The sequence below is a fragment of the Primulina huaijiensis genome, chromosome 16, assembly GCF_012295235.1.
Source record: "Primulina huaijiensis isolate GDHJ02 chromosome 16, ASM1229523v2, whole genome shotgun sequence".
Lineage (NCBI taxonomy): Eukaryota > Viridiplantae > Streptophyta > Magnoliopsida > Lamiales > Gesneriaceae > Primulina > Primulina huaijiensis.
This window is the reverse complement of record NC_133321.1, coordinates 91,466-114,270: the sequence shown is the minus strand read 5'-3', so window position 1 is coordinate 114,270 and position 22,805 is coordinate 91,466. Positions and strand designations below refer to the sequence as shown.

Genomic DNA, 22,805 nt, shown 5'->3' with positions numbered 1-22,805 from the left:
CTAAAGAAAGTTTGAATGTTTATATGGCTTACGTTGATGAGCACCTTGATTGAGTGGTGAACGTGTGATTTCGTTACAATCGAGTCTCGAATTATATTTAAAAAACAGTAGCTAATATTAAATTCTTATAAGGTGTTGAAGGAATTCTAGAAAATAAAAACTTTGTACTTAATAATTAACCACAAAAATTAATGACTTAGTTTTATTAAACACAAAAACTCATGCGAGACGGTCTCACGGATCAATTTTGTGAAACAAATATTCTATATGGGTCACCCACGAAAAAATATTATTTTTCATGTCAAATATATTAATTTTTATTGTAAATATGGATAAGATTGATCTTTCTCACGAATAAAGATACGTGAGATCGTATTGTGAAAGAACTATTCATTACTAAAAATGATGGCTCATAAACAATCGAGTCTTTGATTCGACATTTCAAATTTTGATTATGTGTGTAATTAGCTAGGCTCACTATTCACAAGTCAAATTTGGATTTGTCCGAGCCTAAACTCATGAAATATACAAGATAAAAATTATTATTTTTCCGAATTTTTTTAGTTATTAATCATAAAATTGTAAATCATTTCTAAAACAAAATTGAAATTAAGAAGTAAAATAAAAAATGTAAAATATCATTTATTCAAGTACAATAAGCCAATAATAATCAGCAAGAGAACAATTAAATTACCATATATATTTTAATATGATTTATTCGAAGTGGGTCCCATCGGGATGATCCATATCCACTGACCGCTTGAATATATTATCTGATATATATCTATATATTTCAACGACTATACCATAAAAATTTGGTGCGAATCCTTTCGCTTAGCGAAATCACATCTCACCAACTTTTTCTTGTCTCTCAGACCCAATTTGCTTCCATTTTCCATCAGATTATGAGAAGAATTAGGAAGTCTGAATCCTGATTTTGAATGTTGGGTTTCCACCGTTCAAGCGNTTTTTTTTTTTTTTTTTTTTTTTTTTATTTTCCCATTTCTGATCCAGATTGGTCGTGTGCTTGTGGGATCTTGATTTTCCCTTGAATTTTCACGAAGATTAGTTCGTTGCTTCGTGGATTTTCCCAAGAGTCTGAGTCTTGTTCATGTGCTCTGTTAAGCCTTTCACTGAGTAGGAATATAGGTAGAAGGCACACTTGATTTTGGTGGGATTTTTAGAAAATTAATGAATTCGAAGAAATTGAGCTTATGCAATGATACTGGGATTGAAAACAAGGTCACGCAGAGTGGTCCAGGACAGCTCATTTGCTGGGATTGAGAAATCAAAATCTGATATAATTAAAAACCATGCGGGCGAGAATGAGAAGGAAAATTGTTGTTTTTGGTCCGACCTGCCTCCGGAGCTATTGAGGGAAGTGTTGATGAGAATTGAGGAGTCTGAATCCAAATGGCCACGGAGAAAGCACGTAGTGGCGTGTGCTGGTGTGTGTAGAAGCTGGAGGGAGGTGATGAAGGAGTTGGTTAAAGTCCCTGAGATTTCTGGGAGAATCACTTTTCCAATTTCTGTGAAGCAGGTCTGGTTTTGGGTTATAAAGCTTGTTTCTTGATTCGTTTTTTGGTTTGTTCTGTAACTTTAGCTCTTGATTATTGGTTATGCACGGTTGATTTGATTTCTCGAGTTTTCTAGTTTTCTTTACCAGTTTTTGTGTGGTTGTAACTTTTCATAGTTGAAAAAAATGTGAGTGTGGATTGCACGTTCCGTATGTCGATATGTTGCTTTGATCATCTTATACCTTTGGTAGAAAATGAATGTAATTTTTGTTCCAACTCTGTTCACGGTTTTCCCCAGAACATAATGATTTTTGTGGACAAGGGTAACATCTGGAGATAAAAGCTTATGTTTGGATGTATTTTTACATGTATAGAATTTAATTTCTGGTCGTAGGGGGATGGTGACCGAGATTGGGATTCGACTTTGGACGTTGCTTAAGTAACTCTTTTCTGTTCTTGCAGCCAGGCCCGAGGGAGTCTATTTTTCAGTGTTTTATAAAGCGGAATCGCGACACACAAACATATAATCTTTTTGCAAGTTTAAGTCAAGGTAAATAGCTGTTATATTCTCAACTTTGTGTCGCTGACTATTCGTAGGCACACATCGTTCACCTAGATTTCTATGTTTGCTATGTGTGGCAGCGCTGGCTGATGATGGCAAGTTTCTTCTTGCTGCTCGTAAGTGTAGACGAGCCACATTTACTGATTACATTATCTCACTACATGTCAATGATATGCAGAAAAGATGGAGTGCATATGTGGGAAAATTAAGGTGCAGTTTACTTCTAGAGCTAGAGTAATTCGAATATCAAAATTTGTTGGATCAAGTGCTCAGTCATGCAATTAAAATCAGAGTCAAGGTCACGTTTTTTATTCCCTCCCACAAACTGCAAATTAGAAAGATTTTGGAGAAGAGATTACTTGGGAATGTCCTGTATATGTCTACCTATACAGTATAGTGAGTAAAACGTGACACTTGGACTCCTGCATTACAAAAGGCTTGAGCTAAAAGTAAAATGTTACTATCTGGCAGACGCTTAGTGCTTTACAATTCTTGTCTTTTATAAAAGACTCAAGGTTTTTATTTCTCCAGATCTAATTTCTTGGGAACAAAGTTTATTGTGTACGATGCTTTGTCCCATCATTCTGAACCCAAAATGTCAAAAAGTCAGCCCACTCTCTCAAAGCAAACATATTCGCGAGTTACTACTGGCAACTATCCGGTAGCTCACATCTCATATGAGTTGAATGTACTGGGAGCTAGGTAAGAAGAAAATGTCTATTGTTGCATGATTTATTTTCAATTTGTTTAAGGTGAAATTGTACTCTTTAGTCCAATTAATCGTATTTTTGTAAACAGAGGGCCAAGAAGAATGCATTGTATTATGGATGCGATTCCCGCTTCTGCAATTAGACTTGGAGGAGTTGCTCCCACTCAGATGTATTTTCCTAGCACCAGTCTCGGGTCCCATCCTTCATTCCCATTTTTCCGTTCTAAATCGAACTACATGAATAAAACATCATCTGGATCTTCAAGTAGCAAAGGAGATGGTTCACTGATTTTGAGGAATAAAGCTCCCAGATGGCATGAGCAGCTCCAGTGCTGGTGTCTGAACTTCCATGGTCGCGTCACTGTTGCATCAGTAAAAAACTTTCAGTTGGTTGCTTCTCCAGAAAATGGGCAAGTTGGACCGGAACATGGTAAGGTCATCCTTCAGTTCGGAAAAGTCGGGAAAGATGTGTTCACTATGGACTACCGGTTTCCAATATCAGCTTTCCAGGCTTTTGCCATATGTCTTAGCAACTTCGACACGAAAATTGCTTGTGAATAATTCAGCTGGTATGCATCTAAATTTCCTGCATTTATTTTCTTGTACACGTATGTATATACAAGGATCTTGATATTTGGTATGTTACTTGATAATCGATGCAGATATCTTGTTCTTCGCACAGTATCAAGTTCTGGCAGGAGACAGGAACGACTGAACCAGACATAATCTCATGTCGTATGTTTTACAACTTTAGTTTGCTGTAATAAAAGCTTTGGTTTGCTTTGTAGAACATTATTAAATATGGATGTGAATGATTTGGAAAATAGGAAGTTTTACTCAAATTTTTCGGCTCCGAGATTTGTTTCTTCCATTCGAACTGTATAAATTTATTTCTAGCCTTTATGACTACGGGATGTAACATCCAAATATTTCATGTATGTAGCCACCAATTTTATTCTTATAATTAAATTCCCACAATCAATTTGATATTTAATGTGCTAATTTTCGTACCCAAGTTTCCATTTTAGGATTTTTTTTATATATACTAACATGAAGCATGAGGGATGCAAATAAATATCAATTATATAATTAAAATTAAAATTTTGATTTTCTAAAAAAATAATTTGAATCATTTTGTTATTTATATGATTTTAATTTTTTGTTATATCATGAATAAATTAATTAAAGACTTATATAATTATTTTTAAATAGTTTCCCAATTTAAAATTCAAGTTGTTGAATCCATTTCATTATAATAACCTAAAAATCAATCATATTAGGAATTTTATTAATATATAAATCACAATTTACATAATTAAAGTACATTAATGATAAATAATTATCAATCTAAAATAATCGTAACTAACTCATCAAAATAATATCAAAATTATGAAATAATAACATTGATAGTAAAATATAATAAAATTTTTTACATTTTGTTAGAAACGAAATTCCGGCGTTTGACAAAATATGAACCAAACTCTAAACTCTGGAGTTTGATAAACTAATCAACCAACTGATACGCGCAATTATATTCAGCAACTGGACTTAACAACTGGAATCAGCAGATCTAATAAAGAAAACTGATCAGTTGTTGGAAACGAAATTCCGGCGTTTGACATAATATGAACAAAACTATAAATTCTGGAGCTTGACAAACTGATCAGCCAACTGATATGCGCAATTATATACAGCAACTGGACATAACAACTGAAATCAGCAGATCTAATAAAGAAAACTTATCAGTTGTAAACCGATCAGTTGATATATTCAGCCGTACGCTTCCTTCAACTAAACATGTCTCGGGAAAGAACATTCAACCGACAAAGAGACATAGCAGATTGCAACTGAATATGAAACACCGCACTTCAGTCAATACAGCTTAGAACAACGCATTTCGGCTAAAGCAATTAAGACGCCGCATTACAATAAATGAAGCAAACAATGCCCAAGGAATGATGAAGTGGCAATCAACGGATACAAAGATTCAAAAATATCTCAAATTACCGTTGAAAGAAAGCTTATAAATATGACAGAAGAACAACTGAAACATATATACAAATCACTCTATTCAAAGCTTGCTGTTACTCTGTCAAAATCTTAGCTCACCCTTACTTGATTTATTCGTAGCAGTTAAGGCTACAATTTGAGCTCTCTAGCACTTTGTAATAATCGTTAAATTTGATAGTGCCAAGATCAGTTACGCACTGAGAACATTTTGTAATACTAAGAGTTTCAGCTTTTGGCAGTGATAAGTCCAAACTGAAGTGGATCAGTACAAATCTTGTATTCGATCAAAGTCTTTTAGTGGAAATCCTATCCTTGAGATAGAAGGGGTGGCGTAGGAGTAATTGAAATCTCCGAACATCCAGAAACAATCCTTGTGTATTTTATTTAAGTTTTGTATTCTATCTTTCAGTCTGTTAATTTCCGCAACTACTTCAGTTTAACTGATTGTCATTGACAAGATAGATTCCGAGAATCAGTTTCTCACCAAACTGAACTCAAAATTCGAAAAGATCAGTTTTAATTGAGAGTGTTTATTCAACCCTCCTCCTTCTAAACACTCTTGCTACGTTAATCGATCCTATCAAGTGGTATCAGAGCAGTTGAATCTTGTTCTTGAATACTCTTGATCTATAAAACTTGCTAGCATGACTTCATTCAACAAAATTCTTATGTTCTCCAGAGAAGAATTTGATGATTGGAAAATCAGAATGCAAGCTCATTTAGCTGCACAAGATGATGACATGTGGTATGTCATAACTGATGGACCCATGAAGATTCTAAAAACAAATACAACAGTTGCCATAACAGAAGGGGCACCACAAAGAATAGAAAAGCCCAGAGATGAATGGACAACTGAAGATAAAAGAAAAGCAAATCTTGATAATGTGGCTAAAGACATTCTGTACAAAACGCTGGACAAAGTAACCTTCAGCAAAATAAAGATGTGTAAGTCAGCCAAAGAAATTTGGGAAAAGCTGATCCAGCTGTGCGAAGGAAATGATCAAACCAAAGAAAATAAACTTTCTGTTGCTGTTCAAAAGTTTGATAACATCAAAATGAAAGCAGGAGAATCAATGCACGAGTATGATGAAAGAGTAAGCAGTATCATCAATGAGTTAAATGCACTTGGAAAAGTGTATACCAACAAAGAGATTGCACTGAAGGTAATGAGAGGTCTTCCCAAGGAATGGGATGTCAAGACCATGGCTATGAGGGAGTCCAAAGATCTGAACCAGATTGAACTTCATGATCTGTTTGCTGATTTAAAGGCTTATGAATTTGAGCTGCAGACCAGAGAAGGAGAACCATCTACCCCTGCAGCCACAACTGCTCTAGCTGCTGTCAGAACAGAACCAATCAGTTCAGTCGAGAAATCTGCTGATCAGTTGAGCAGTGATGCTATGTCATTGTTCATCAAAAAATTTGGAAGGTTCATGAGAAAGAATCAAGGAAACTTCCAGAAGCCATACCAAAGGAACAGTTCCAAAGATGAATCAAATGCCTGCTACAACTGTGGCAAATCAGGTCACTTTATGGCTGATTGTCCTAAACCCAAGAAGGACAGTCAAGGCTCAACTGATAGAAGAAAGAAATCATATGAGCACAAAAGAAGACCCAAGGAAGATAAGAAGTCCTTCAGAAAGAAACATGAGGTACTCTTAGCTGAAGAAAACAAATCTAAATGGGCAGAAACTGACAGTGAGGAGTCAGAACCAGAAAGCTCATGCAGCTCTAGTGATGATGAGGAAGTCAAGTGCTTAATGGCTAATGATGCAGAAGAAGAATCATCTAGCCAACAGGTATTTGATTTCAGCTCAACTGATTTCACACGAGAAGAACTCATTCTAACACTACATGACATGGTAAATGAGTATCAAAAGCTTGCATCATCATTTGAAAAAATCAAAGCAAAGCAAACTGATCCCACAGACAATAAAACCAAAACTGATGAATCAGTTGATGGGTTGAGTCTAAAAAGGGAAATTGCTGAGTTAAAAGCAGAGAGAAACAAAAATCAGTCATTAATCCAGAAGTTGATTCTTGAAAACTCAAAACAGACTGAGCTCATTCAGTCTTGGAACAAGTCATCTACTGCACTGAATGAGATGCAGAATTCACAAAAATCAGTTTCTGATAAAACTGGTTTAGGGTTCAACACTCAAGGAGAAATATATCCAAATGATACTCAACCAAAGCCAAAAATAGACAAAGGGAAATACATTCATTTTGTCAAAACAGCAGTGATACAAGAACAAATTGAGCCCAGTAAACTGATTGAGCAACCTACTGAGAATATGAACAAGGCTAGAAGATATGGGATTGGTTATAGTAAAAAATTCTCAACTGATTCACAAAGTCAGTCATCAAAGAGGTCTCACAAGAACTATTCGAATAGCTATTTCAATTACTATAACTGCAAGCCAGTTCAGAAGAGATATAGATTGAACAATCAGTTGAATAAAGCTAAAACAAATATTGTATCATCAGTACACTACACACCAAGCACACAAAAGCCGAGAAAAACCATTTGGAATACAGCTACTGGAAAGTCTGTCAGACTAATCCGAGTGTGGATTCCTAATAGACTAATCAGTTCAGGACCCAAATAGATATGGGTACCAAGTTATATTATATGTGTGATTACAAGTAACGGGTAAAAACAAGAACTCAATATGGTATTTGGACAGTGGATGCTCGCGACATATGACAGGAGATGCAGGTGCGTTATCCCAACTGATCAAATACACTGGTCCAAACATCAGTTTCAGGGACAATTCCAAAGATATCAATTTGAAAGATGAAAAAAAAAATGAAAGTCATGGCTATCAAAACATACTTCAAACACCTGACACAGAAGTACTGGACCAATCAGATGTGCAGGAAGTCGTTGCTGATGATCAGTTGACAGAGAATAATGATAACATTCAAATACCAGTTGACGAAGCACCAACTGAGACTGAAAATTGTGTTCAGTTACCAACTGAAGAAATTGCTGATACAACAAATACTGAGTGCAGATGGAGGAAATCACATCCACCTGAACTGGTAATAGGAAATCCATCTGATCCAGTAAGAACTCGCAATCAAATGCTAAATTTATTTATCTATTCAGCTTTTGTTTCACAACTAGAACCAAAGAAAACTGATGAAGCTCTCGCTGATCCTAACTGGGTAAATGCAATACAAGAAGAGCTAAATCAATTCACTTATAACAATGTCTGGAACTTAGTTCCAAGACCAATTTCAAAAACTATTATAGGTACAAAATGGGTATACAGAAATAAACTGAACGAGGATGGTTCAGTTGTACGCAACAAAGCAAGATTAGTGGTGTAAGAATATAGGCAAGAAGAAGGAATTGACTATGATGAGACGTATACTCCACTTGCAAGACTGGAAGCAATCATAATTTTTCTTGCTTATGCATCACACAAGAAATTCAAGGTATATCAGATGGATGTAAAGAGTGCATTTCTGAACGGTCAACTACAAGAGGAAGTATATGTTGAACAACCCCCAGGTTTTGTAAATCACAACTTTCCTGATCATGTATATCATTTGAACAAAGCCTTATATGGCCTTAAACAAGCTCCCAGAGCTTGGTACGAAACTCTTTCAAAATTTCTAACTGATCATGATTTTTCTGTTGGATCAGTTGATAAGACCTTGTTCAAATTTGCTAAGAATGATCACATTTTATTAGTTCAAATTTATGTTGATGATATTATATTTGGGTCAACTAACCCCAAATTATGCGAAAAGTTTGCTAAGCTAATGCAGGATAAGTTTGAAATGAGCATGATGGGTGAACTGACATTCTTTCTTGGACTGCAAGTGAAGCAACTGGAGACTGGTATATTCATCAGTCAGACTAAATATACAAAGGAGCTGCTGAAGAAATTTGGCATGGAATCATGTTCAGCTGCAAATACTCCCATGAGCTCATCAGTAAAATTGGACACTGATCAAGGGGGAATATCAGTTGAGGCGACATTATATCGAGGTTTAATAGGTTCATTGTTGTACCTAACTGCCAGTCGTCCTGATATTGTATTTGCTGTCTGTATGTGTGCTAGATTTCAAGCAAATCCTAAGCAATCACATTTCTCAGCTGCTAAAAGAATTTTGAAATATCTTAAGGGTACACAAAATGTTGGGTTATGGTATTCTAAAGACTCTACTTTCAATTTAGTTGGATATTCAGATGCAGATTATGCAGGATGTAAGCTTGATCGCAAAAGTACAAGTGGATCTTGTCAGTTTCTAGGAGACAGACTGATCTCTTGGTTCAGCAAAAAGCAGACATCCATAGCTACCTCAACAACTGAAGCAGAATACCTTGCTGCTGGTAGTTGTTGTGCACAACTGATCTGGATCCAGCAACAACTGAAAGATTATGGAGTAATTACAAATGAATCGCCCATATTTTGTGACAATACGAGCACAATTGCCATCACCTATAATCCAGTTCTTCACTCAAGGACCAAGCATATAGATGTCAGGCACCACTTCATTAGAGATCATGCTTTGAAGAAGGACATCAGACTGGAGTATATTTCAACTGAGCAACAAGCAGCTGACATCTTCACCAAACCATTACCCGAGACTAAGTTTTCTTACTTTCGCAATATTCTTGGTTTAATTGACTTGTCTTAAAATTATTATTGATGCTGTTTTACTAATAAAATTATTTGCAGAAAATAAGAACACAACAACAAATTGGAAATGATACTTTATTAAGAATAAAATCGATTCCACATTACAGAAGATAACTTAGAACCAACTGAATCTTGCCATTCTGTAATCAAATTATTCAACTCATAAATTCGGATTCTAGAAAATGATTCAGTTGTAGAAATCTTCTCAATTACATGTCATTCCTTCCATAGCATTGCATGTAACAGAACATTGTCATCAACCAGGTCTGTAATATGCCTGACTTCAAAACGATCAATGTATTTTCTTGCTGTTGCTGCTTGAGCACGAGAAGGAGCAGAACCACTACTACTTATCCTCTGCAAATCATGAATTTTGAACCATGTTGACATCACTTTCGTCAAGACATATTCCTCCATCGTTTTCTTCAACTCTTCTAAATAAGGACATAATTGCTCAGTAACTTGAATATGTGTACTGCTGCATGCATCAGAATTACTTGAATCCGACATATTGAACTGTTAATAACTCACATTTTATCTCTATCATTTTTTTTATAGACAGATGACATTAAATGTTGAAGAAGCTAAAGAGTCACGAGTCAACCGAAGCTTTTTTCTCATTTACCCAAGCTTCTTATTTATCAGTTGTTCATTATCAACTGATATCAGTTTGTCATTTATTACTTAATGCTTAACTGATTTCAGTTCATAGTCAACTGATATAAGTTAGCCTTTCATCAGTCCATCTGTTTGAAGTTTGAAATTCATATATATAACAACTGATGAAGTTTATCATTTGCAGGAAAGAGAAAAACAAAGTTAATCTCATATAAAAACTTCATTCAACTATAAACGTTTGCACGGATTACATCATCATATTTTTCCTCTACAACAATTATCCACATTTTCAACCAAGCGGATAAAGGTGTGATAGATGTCTTGTCAAAGCTCTGAGAAACAGCTATGCGCTTAAGGATTTTCAGTTCCTTTCGAAGCGTTAGCTGCTAGAGATGATCATCCTTAAAGACGTCCACTCACACAGCTATGTTCAAGTGCTCCCGCAATTTTTTCATCTCTGCCACCAGTTCAGGAGTGGTAGCCTCCTCAGTATTGTACAGGAACTCCAGAGCAAACGGCGAAGCACTCGAGCTACTCGTATCTGCCATTCTTTTTGTCTTGAATATTTTAACCAATATGATTGAAACTAACCGTGTTACTTCTATTTATAGCCGAAATTTATGGAAGCTGAAGGGCCGTCAACGTTTCAGCAAACGATAATCTTTCTGACCCTTAAATTTATTTTATATCGTCACTTTAATTATTCTATGCACCGATTAAGGGGGAATATCAGTTTTTGAAAATGTTAACTGAGAGGACAATTGTTTGTGAATTCTCAACTAAAATGAATCAGTTTCCCAACTGATTGTTCAGCTGGATATTTTACAAATCTTCTCATATAAGTTAACAAATTAAAAAAACTTATTATATTCCAAATCAACTAACGTGACTGTAGTTTCATAAAGTGGCATATTTTAAACCGCTTACTTTTTGCACACACGCTTACAGCACACGTACACATATTTTTATTCAAATTTTTTTGGACTGATACGTGTCCCGAATTTGAACAGTCACCAACAAATGTACCATGCCCGCTTCAATTCAGTTTTCTTTCTTACGCATACAATCAGTTCTTAAGAGCATACTAATTCCAAAGCTTATCTTTTACGAATTTCAGATCAGTTTACCTTTCGAAATGGCGAATCAAATCCCAGCTCACATGTTGAACACTATGGCAATTGATTTTGACTCATTTTTATCAGTTCAAGAAGCTGATGTTAAGAACGTCTTTCTGAAGATTGAATCTGCTGGTCTCAGGATGTGTTTGGGACAATCTTCGTAGGAGATATACCCCAAGGAAGTAAATGAATTCTATATGAAGGGGTTTATCACTACTAATGGAAGTATCTCTGTAACTGTCAATGATCATCTGTTGATCCTATCTGAAGAGACCTTCGGAGAAATTTTCTCTTTGCCAACTGATGGGTACGTCAGCTTCTCTGAAGTCAAAACATATGACATTGAAGAAATGCAATCCTTGCTGTCTGCTGATGGGCGGAAAATTAAAGTTTCCGATCCTAAGAAGGAACTGAAGCATGAGGTTCAGTTATTAGCCGATATTGTGGCGAAGGGCATATTGGCTAAGGCAAGCTCTTATGCTGCTCTTACTCTTGAGAAATTCCAAGCGATGACCATCATCATGGGAGAGAAGAAAGCTAACTGGAGGCACATTATCTTCAATATTCTAAGGAATATGCTTCAATCTACCAAACAATCAAGAGGCTTTGCTATTCCAATCAGTTATCTTCTGAAACTAAAGGGATTGGTAGCTGACAATGCTGGAAAATCATCAAAATTCAAGATCTTCACTGCCAAGAACATCTTGCCGCCAAAGACCAAACTGGACATTTCTCCCAAATAGTCTTTGAAAACCAAACAGGAGGTTGGGACACAACCACCTGCTCCAAAACCAGTCAAGAAGGCCAAAACTTTGGCCCAACTGAAGACTGCAAAACGAAAACTGATTATCAGTGAATCAGATTCGGAGAAAACTCCTTCTCCTAAGCTTGTCAAGAGACCGAGGACGCAAAGAACTAAACCAATAACAGCAGTGAAATTCATTCCAACTAAGAGTTTGACTCAATCAGCTGCCCAACAGCCTATTCAGGCTATACCTTTGCAGGTTGTTCCACCTGATGATTCAGTTACTGAAGAAAAGGCACCCACTAAAGTAAGAGCTCCTTTGACTCATGTAAATCGCCTTACCATTTTGCCTCGGGCCAGATCTAAAGACGTTATATTGAGGGAACCAGTGAACACCACTCACTCTGGTTTGGATATTCCTCACATTCTCACAACTGAAAAAGTAAAAGGCAAGCTAGTTGAAGAGCCAAGGCCATTTAATGCCATCCAAACTCACATTGACCTGGTTTGGGAACAGGTCAATGCATTTGCCACATCGAAACTGAAATCTTTTGATAGTTGGAAGAGGTTTAGGACTGAGATTTTTGCCAAAGAGCTTAAGCGCAAATCCCAACTGAAAAAGTTTGTTAAACTTGAAGAGATTGTGTTGAAAATAGTCAAAGCTGCTACGATTGCCCAGTCATTGGAGAGGCAAAAATATTTCTTTGATCAGATTCGAGCCAAAAAGCTGACTAGAATGGTTGAAAAGCTGAAATCCAACTACAATCCCGTAGGTCCAACTGCATATTATGATAGAGCTGTGTTCACCCAACTGGACACAGATCTTAGTGGCCTACAAATGGAAATCTTATTTTGAGAACAGGATCAGGAATTGGTTCTCCATGAAAAATCCTCCAGTTCAAAAGCAAAAGAAGATACACTCTCCTCCCAGCAGAAAGAGCCATCTCCACAACCAGTTGCTGGAAAACCTGTTCAGGATGTGCCACAATCATCTGCTGTGGAACATCAGATGTACTCTGAAGCTGAGCTGACTTTTGCCAACATTGATGAAATTATTCAAGCAGTGGCGAAAGAATCTCTTATGAGTGAACCCATTTCTGAAGTAGTTGATCACTCAACTGATCAAATCGCTCAAGAGGTTCCTATCTCAACAGAAGTACCAGTTCAGTCTGTTGTTTCTGAAATAGAGGATCAAACAGTGGTGGCTAGCCCATCACCAACTGGTGAGCCAGCTCAAGTCTCAGCTGATTTTCAAGAAGATGCATCAGATCATGATCAATCAACTGAAGATCCTGCAGTCTCTCCTATTCAGCAGGAAAGTACCTTTGCTGATTATCATCAATCTTCACCTCCTACAGTCCAAGTGGCAGTACCTGAAACAGATGTTCCAGCACAGACTGTTTCTGAAATGATGATATCTGATAAGACCATGGTGGTCTTTGATCAAGTCTCAACGGAACCAAGAACGTCTTGTCAGTCTCCGCCTCATTTTTCTACAGATCTTGATAAAGTCATTGAATAAATTAAGGAAATTCAGCAGCATATGAATGAAATGATAAATCATGTATACAAGATTCAACATACTCAATTAGAGCATTCTCTGAAACTGGAACATTCTGAAAAATTCAACTATCAGAAACTGACGACAATTCAAGTTGCTTTAACATCTCTCTCTCGAACAGTGAATGATATTCAGAAGAACAGAGATTTGGTTAAGAGTCTCTCAGTGACTCAAGACTCTATCAGCAAAAGAGTTGATGTTGTGGAGACACTTGTATCAAGAAAGATAGATGTACTTCAGATCTCTTTAACCTCTGCTGTTGAAAACGTATCCAACTCTGTCAACTTTCCATCAACAGATGTTCGAAGATTATCCTTGAAGATGGAGTTGTTTGACAAAAAAGGGGAAGAAATCAAAGAGATTCTAGAACAACAAAAGAAATCTTCTCGGGGAAGAAAAATCTCTACAAGTCGATCTTGTATTCATGTGGATTATTATTCAGCTTTCAGATAATCAAGATCAACCTCTTATTTTATCTACAATGTTTTCAGATGATCAGTTATTATTTACTTAGTTTTGTCAAACACCATAAATGGGGAAATAGTTGGAAACGAAATTCCGGCGTTTGACAAAATATAAACCAAACTCTAAATTCTGGAGTTTGACAAACTGATCAACCAACTGATACGCGCAATTATATTCAGCAACTGGACTTAACAACTGGAATCAGCAGATAGAATAAAGAAAGTTGTTTAGTTGTTGGAAACGAGATTCCTGCGTTTGACATAATATGAACCAAACTATAAATTCTGGAGTTTGACAAATTGATCAACCAACTAATACGCGCAATTATATTCAACAACTGGACTTAACAACTGAAATCAGCAGATCTAATAAAGAAAACTGATCAGTTGGAAACCGATCAGTTGATATATTCAGCCGTACGCTTCCTTCAACTAAACATGACTCGGGAAAGAACATTCAACCAACAAAGAGACATAGCAGATTGCAACTGAATATGGAACACCGCACTTCAATCAATACAGCTTAGAACAACGTATTTCGGCTAAAGCAATTAAGACGCCGCATTACAATAAATGAAGCAAACAATGCCCAAGGAATGATGAAGTGGCAATCAACGGATACAAAGATTCAAACATATCTCAAGTTACCGTTGAAGGAAAGCTTATAAATATGACAGAAGAACAGCTGAAACATATATACAGATCACTCTATTCAAAGCTTGCTGTTACTCTGTCAAAATCTTACCTCACCCTTACTTGATTTATTTGTAGCAGTCAAGGCTACAATTTGAGCTCTCTAGCACTTTGTAATAATCGTTAAATTTGATAGTGCTAAGATCAGTTACGCACTGAGAACATTTTTTAATACTAAGAGTTTCAGCTTTTGGCAGTGATAAGTCCAAACTGAAGTGAGTCAGTACAAATCTTGTATTCGATCAAAGTCTTTTAGTGGAAATCCTATCCTTGAGATAGAAGGGGGGACGTATGAGTAATTGAAATCTCCGAACATTCAGAAACAATCCTTGTGTATGTTATTTCAGTTTTGTATTCTATCTTTCAGTCAGTTAATTTCGGCAACTACTGCAGTTTAACTGATTGTCATTGACCAGCAAGATTCCGAGAATCAGTTTCTCACCAAACTGAACTCAAAACTCGAAAAGATCAGTTTTAATTGAGAGTGTTTATTCAACCCCCCTTCTAAACATTCTTGCTACGTTAATCGATCCTATCACATTTTGTTTTTAGAATTCTATATCATATATAATTAATTTTATATCAGAATCGATCTTTTGTAGAATTTATCAATGACTATTAAGTTCTTGTTAAATTTAATTTTAAAATAATAAATAAATCAACATAGATAATGAAATACATATTTAAATAAGAATATATGGTAAATATCAAATAAATTCATTCAAAAATTATTAAATATAAATTTTAAACTTCTGGTATGATTTTTACTATAAAAATTTGAAATATAACTAAAAATAAATTTTCATTAAAAAATGCTATTTTTTTTGTATTTGTTATATTAGTGAGTTGATTTCAAAATAATTAAATAAAAATATTAAAATATCACATATAAAAGCTTTAATATTTTGTTAAATGCTAATCAATGATTATTATAATTTATATTTATTATAAAAATTATGTCATATATATTTTTACAGTAAAAAATAATTTTCGTGTCTCATGAGAATAATATCAAAACTAATAAAATAATAATATTAATAGTAAAATATAAACCATAATGTTACGTGTAAATAATATTTGACCTCATACATAACTTTTGTACCTTTTGTTTTTAAAATTCTATATAATAGATAATTAATTTTACATCAGATTCGATTTTTTGCAGACTACATTGATGACTATTAATTTCTTGTTAAATGCAATTTTAAAATAATAAATAAATCGACGTATGTAATGAAATACACATTTAAATTAGATTATATAGTAAATATCAAATAAAATCAAATAAACTCATCAATAATTATTAAATATAAAATTTAAACTACCGGTATGATTTTCAACAAAAAAAATTAAAAATAACAAAGAAATAAACTTTCATTAAAAAATATTATTATTTTTTATTTATGAATTAGTTAGTTTGATTTAAAAATAATTAAATAAAAAAATTTAAATATCACGTATAAAAGTTCTAATATTTTGACAAATAATAATAAATGTTCATTATAATTTATATTTATTATAAAGATTATGCCATATATATTTTTTTATAGTAGAAATAACTTTCGTGTCTTTTAGTTGTTCATTAATCTATATTTTTAATGCATTACATATTTAGAGTTTTGATTAATGATTGATTTTTATAACGAACAAATACGAGCAGATACATATAACTTTTTAGGCGTACAATTTAATTAAATAATCATGCCTATAATATATACATTTGCTATAATTTATTTATTTATTTATTTTTTAAATTTTCGTTTTTTTTGAATTTTTATAACCTTTTAAAATCAAAATCAAAATAAAAATTATATATGTATTACACTATAAAATTTTCATATGAATAGTTATTATCTCAGTTGAAAGAAAAATAGATGTGAATACATAATATTTTTACAATCAAGTCATTTTCATATATATTAGTAAGTGAATAATTTTTTTAAAAGTATATAATTTATCACTACAAGAAAAATCAGTTTTAAAAACACATCAAAGACAACGGTTTTCTTTTTACTTTTAACAACGGTTTTAACAAAAACCGTTGTCGTAGCCTAAAAAAATCCGTTCAAAGACAACAGTTTCTTTAAAACCGTTGTCTTTGATATATCTACGACAACGGTTTTTAAAAACCGTTGTCTATGAGCGTTTTTTTTTGGGCTACGACAACGGTTTTTAAACTGTTGTCTATTAGAGTTTTTCTTCAAGCTACGACAATGGTTTGTAAAAAACCGTTGTCTTTCAACTGGTTTTTCTATAAATTTGTTGTCAATATTACATTTTGCGACCGTTTAAGTTAAATATGTCGCTAAAATTAGCGACGGTTGTACTATACCGTCACTAATTTAAATCTTGCGACGGTTAAAGTATAACCGTCGCAAAATTTAGCGACGGTTTTAAGTAAAACCGTCGCCGACTTTAACCGTCGCAAAATTTAGCAACGTTTTTAAGTAAAACCGTCGCCGATGTAAATATAGCGATGGTTTTACAAGAACTGTCGCTAAGTTTAGCGACGGTATTTTTAAACCGTTGCTAATTTATAGCGACAGTTCATGTAAAAGCGTCGCTAATTTTAAATCGGCGACAGTTAGAAAAATAACCGTCGCTATTTGCGACGGTTAAAGTCAAAACTGTCGCAAACTGTCTATAAATTTCCCCACCCTTGGTCTATTTTCTACCATACCACTTCACAACACTTAAAATTTTTCTCCCTTATACAATTTTAGTTTCGATTTTCTCTTTAAAGTTTAATAAATTTTTAAAATCAAGAATATAGTATTTTCAAAGATAAATCAAGAATATAATTTGCATATTAGATTGTGAGTTTTTTTGTATATTTATTAAAATATTAAAAGTGAATTTTTTTTATTTTACTGAATAAATTAGCGACGGAAAGCATACCAAACCCTCGCTAAAATTAGCGACGAATTTTATAAAACACCGTCGCTAAATGTAGCGACGGTGTATTAAACCGTCGCTGTCTAGCGACCGTTTAAATTACGATTTTATAAAACATCGTCGCTAAATGTAGCGACGGTGTATTAAACCGTCGCTATCTAGCGACCGTTTAAATTACGACCGTCGCTAATTTTAGCGACGGTTAACGATGATGTCCGTCGCGAATTAATTTGCGGCGGTTTTTAAAAAACCGTCGCAAATTAAAAACCGCCGCAAATTGTAACTACCACATCACTCCAAAACCGTTGTCTTTTAGAGAATATTTTAACCACATAACCTTTAACAACAGTTTTATATACCTACGACAACGGTTTTTCACCGTCGTCTTTAGACGTCTAGGACAACGGTTTTTCACCGTTGTCTTTGAGCACACCCTTTAACCACAGGGCTTCTAACAACGGTTTTATTTGACCTACGACAACGGTTTTTAACCGTTGTCTTTTGCCTTTTTTTTAGTAGTGTATATTTTTTCATCAAACCTTCAAATGCGAATCATTGTTATATATATTTGTGTGTGCTTAGTGCTTATATATATATATGTACATTGGACATTTCAAATTATTATTATTTTCTATGATTTATTTTTTAATATCAAATAAGCCGTAGTATTGAATATTTGAAATCTTTTATTCTTTAAGATTTATAGTTATATCATAGTCAAATTATATGCAATATTTCTTTCACTTACTTGACTGTTGATTTTTTTATTTTCTTAAAATTTCATAAATAATTAAAAAACATATACATAAATTAAAAATTATAAATCAAAAGATCACATACTACCAAATTTGTCTATTGAATTTATAAATTTGTGTGAGATACTATTTTTAAAAAATGGCTAGTAATATTCATTTTTAAATATCAAATAAAATAGTCATACAATACGTGAAACAATAAAACTAATTGTTTAATAGTTATACCTTAAATTTATAATTATTAGAGCTGATTTTGGAACTGAAGCAAAGAAAGATTTTAGTTTCTTTGTTCTTGAAAACCATGGTCGGGTTCATCTTTATACCCTTAATGCCTAAATCTTAAACATTCTTAGTAGATGTTTCAAATACTACGAAATTTTATATTTTGAATTTATAAATTTTTAATATCCCGAAAATTTGAAAGTACACGTGAACCACATTCATGCAAGTTATTAAATTTCTTTGGTATTTTATTAAATTATTTTAAAGTATTAAATGCATGTTTATTTTATTAATTTGTGTTTAATTATTTTTATGCATTTTATGCATAATTATTGCATGATAGATTTAATTTCATTAAATTATAAAATTTCATGCATTAGGGTTTCTAGATGCATTTCGCGCTCGAACGAGGAACGGATACTGAGAAAGTTTCAAGAAAATTATTATTTTTATTACATGATTAATTTTTATTAATTAAAAGTAAGGTGTTTTAAATGTATTTTTCAAGAAATGAGCTTTGTTGGGTATTTTTATCCGCCATAGTATATTTTTATTCGGTACACAAATTTCGAATCAGAGGACTTTTTGAGGGTTCGGCTAATATTTTCAAAAACTTATCTAAACGAAATATTTTTCGGGGTGTGTTTGGACTTAATTGGCTTATTTTTACTTCTCAACAGGCTCAAAACCTTTTTATTTTTCATGGAGCCCATTAGTGCAGTTTTAATCCACCTAAACTATAATTAACATAAACCTAAGCACTCCATTACCCTAACCCTCACTCCATCAGCCGACACCCCACCCTCCAGCAGCAGCTGAAAGCATTGGCTCCCTTCTTTCTTTCAAACAAGTCTTCTTCCCCGCTTCTCCGGCGCCTCAACGACGTGGAATACTTCAAGTTTTCGTTCCAATAACACCAAGGCATGCCACATACTTTCATTTCTGCATCTCTCACGTTGTATACATGTTGTATTATGTTTGTTGGTGTGTGAAACTCTCGATACATTTTATACATGGGGTTTTGTTCGGTTTTCATTGCATGTTCTTGCATTATTGATCATCCATTTACTTTCTTAGTTATTTTCTGCAAGGGGACTGCCGTTTTGGGAGAAACTAGGGAAGGTCATGCAGCGTTTAAGGTGTCATGGTGAGTGGAACCTAGGGGGCGCTCGGTTCTTGGTGAAGGACGAGGGTTTCGGGAGTTTTGGGTGTAAGGTGAGGGTGAGTTGATTGGGCAAGGACTGAACCATGCTGAGGCACGATCCAGTAGGGTCCAACCGAGGCTAGGGAAGGTCCACAACCTGCTGGTCTCCTCAGTTTCGCATGGAGCCGAGTAGATGAGGGGGGCCGCGCCGATGCTTCGATTGGAGTTCCTAGCGTGCTAGCGTGTGATCGCGCTTTCCAGGAGGCATAAGGCTGGATCCGTGGGTCTGGTAGGTCCCTTATGGTCTGGTCTTGGTCCCTAGTGGTTTGGTTCGAGGCTGGTTGGGGTGGTTAGCAAGTTAGAGCCGAGAATACGGGAGGAGGTTCTCGAAACTTAGGTGCTGGAAATGTCAGCAGCTCGCTGGTCTGTGATTCGATGGTCTAAGGATCTTTTTTTTAGGTTTTTAGAGCCTTTCAGATGTTTATTAGGTGTGGAAAAAAGTTGGGAAAAAATCGGTTAAGTTTCGAATTGATTCGGGTTAAAATCAGGACTCCGGTTCAAATTTTAAAACGAATCAGTTAAGTTTGGTATTGGGCTTGAGTTTACGTCTAGGAATGATTTTAAATATGTTTTGGGATGTTTTAAGGAGTTTGGTAAGCTTCGGGTCACTTTTAGAGGTCCAGGGATAAAACGGTAAATTTTGGGTTTTCAAGGGCAAAATGGTCATTTTGCACTCGGGGTGAGATTTTGGTCCTGGCAGCGTCCTGAGCACAATATTATCATGTTTTTAAATGTTTATGCATCATGGTCATGATTTTTGTGGAATTACGATAAATGCGTTGCATGCTTCATTTTAAGGAAAAATTATGTATATGCATGCTTTTATTTAAGTGGTGAATATGATGACATGTTTTGAAGGATGTGAGTTGGTTGTGATTAATACGATGACACGATGACATGATGACACGAAAGGTTGGGGCTCAGTGGACGGGAAATGCTGTCGCTGATGCCCCCGCCGCCAGGTACCTCGGTTACACGTAGATGGATCCATCGAATGACAAGATAATACGAAAGTCACAACTGACGAACGGAATTCAAATTAAGAAAATGAACATGTATATGTTGATACGATGATACATGCTATGATTATTATCATGTTTTGACAGGTCACGATTATGCATATGATTTTACTGCATACATGAAATGTATGTTGATTATGATATTTTCCACTGCTGCTTGTTACGTATATGTATTTGTTATCACAGTACAGGTGTGTTGAGTCTTTAGACTCACTAGGCGTGTGTGATGCAGGTGATCATAATTTTGAGGGGACTGGAGGTGCTGAACTCTGAGCCGACGGACCTGGTGGACGACATGACCCGAGGACCTCATGATTTTCCGCACATTCACGATTTTATGTTATTGAGAGGATATGAGCATTTTTACGCTGTTTTATTTTACTATTTGATGTTGAGATTTTTACTCGTTTTTACTCCGCTATTTTTATTGGTAATTACTTATGATTATTTTTAAATGATATTTTTAGTAGATACTAAATTGAAGGATCGAGTGTGCTAGTACCTTTAAAGGCATTTCAAACACTACATTTTCCAATGAGCTGCAATAGCTCGTGTTCTAAGAATATTAACACCGATGAATTAAATCGAGTTTGGTTTAAAACCAAGCGGAAGAAACTCGAAGTAATCCTTCGTGAAGAATACTGTTATATTAGAAAAAAATTTGACTTATGTAAACTGACTAACTAAAAGAAGATATATTAGTTTTTGCATTCTTCAGTTCAGTTAAGGTGACAACTGAACTGACGAATACTCTAACTGATCAAAACAGTTTGAAAACATTAGTTAATCAGTTAAATACACAAGATATATTTATGGATGTTCGGAGACTTCAACTGCTCCTACGTCACCCCTTCTACCTCCACGGATAGGTTCCACTAGAAGACTTTGACTTATACAAACACTTGTACAAACCCACTCAGCTAGGACTTACACTACTGCCTAAACTGAACTCCTAGCTACGACTGAAGGCAGCACCTTCCAGCCAACACTTCTTTATCGTCTACGTGTCAAAGACTACATACATAAGTTTAACATATTTGTGCAAGACAGTATTTGAGTGGTTTTGAGAGAGTGTGTGTGTGTGTGAGAAATGAACAAAAGATGTTCTCACCCACTGAGGGAAAATAGCTTATAAACTAAGTTGATACAACGATGAAGAGTTCCCTCTGGGCTTAAGTGCTTCTGAAAGCTGATGTGCAACTGAGCGTGCCCTTGCTGTTTTTCTTCTCACCTCTTTTCACTCGTATATGTTGAGTCTTCACTGATCTTCTCTTTATATAGGCGGGAAAAGCTAATCGTACAGTGAGACTCATTTATTGTATCCGTTGCAATTTGAATCGGCTTCTTGGAATTTGTGTCTCGTCTTTTTGACTGCCCTTCTGAAGTGTTTTGTCGTTAATGCTCTGATGCAACGTCTATTATTGTCCTTTGTCTGGACAATGGCTTTGTACCTTTACGCACAGCTGGAATCCATTTACGGTAAGCTTGTCTTGATCTGCAACTGAAAGATTCTGACTGATGCTTTGAACTGGTCAGCTGAACTGATCTTCAGTTGGGCTAGTGAAATCAGTTGACTCATCAGTTGAACTGGTTTCACTCCTTCAGTTGAACTGGTTAACTGGGTTCTTCGTCAGTTGGACACGTCATCGGCTGGCTAGGTTCTTGAGGTCTTCCTGCTGAATCACCTATTGGACAATCAACTGAACTACTTGTTTGAAAAACCAATTAGACTGATTTAGTTTCGACAATCAGTTGGTTCAATCAGTTGGCATCTCGATAGCTTCAGTTGTGGCTTCGTAAACTGATTATTTTAGTTTTAGCTGTCTGCGCACTAAGGTAAATTATTAGTAATAAAATAACAAGTTTTGTTAACATCAAAATCAAGATTGCGAACTTAAAAAGTTCCAACAAGGACTGAATGCATGCAATTTATTTAAATGATTAATTTCAAAATGTGAGCTTTACAACAAAAAAAAATATATTTTCGAATTTTTAAAACGATAGACGTCACAAAATTAGTTTGATATATAATTTTTTTTAAAAAAGTGCTACTAA

The 22,805-nt window shown here is 34.8% G+C and overlaps 1 protein-coding gene across 2 annotated transcripts; it reads left to right on the top strand.

Moving 5' to 3' along the window:
• The first annotated feature begins 808 nt into the window (after positions 1 to 808).
• LOC140961603 (tubby-like F-box protein 3) lies at positions 809 to 3,730 on the top strand. Of its 2 annotated transcripts, XM_073420247.1 has the most exons (6): positions 809 to 1,540; positions 1,980 to 2,067; positions 2,160 to 2,289; positions 2,611 to 2,781; positions 2,878 to 3,357; positions 3,451 to 3,730. In XM_073420247.1, the coding sequence occupies exons 1-5, from the start codon at positions 1,220 to 1,222 to the stop codon at positions 3,347 to 3,349; spliced, it is 1,182 nt and encodes a 393-aa protein (XP_073276348.1). In that variant the 5' UTR covers positions 809 to 1,219; the 3' UTR covers positions 3,350 to 3,357; positions 3,451 to 3,730. The 2 variants fall into 2 exon arrangements, with proteins under 2 accessions (XP_073276348.1, XP_073276349.1); XM_073420248.1 differs by lacking the exon at positions 2,611 to 2,781.
• The last annotated feature ends 19,075 nt before the right edge of the window (positions 3,731 to 22,805 follow it).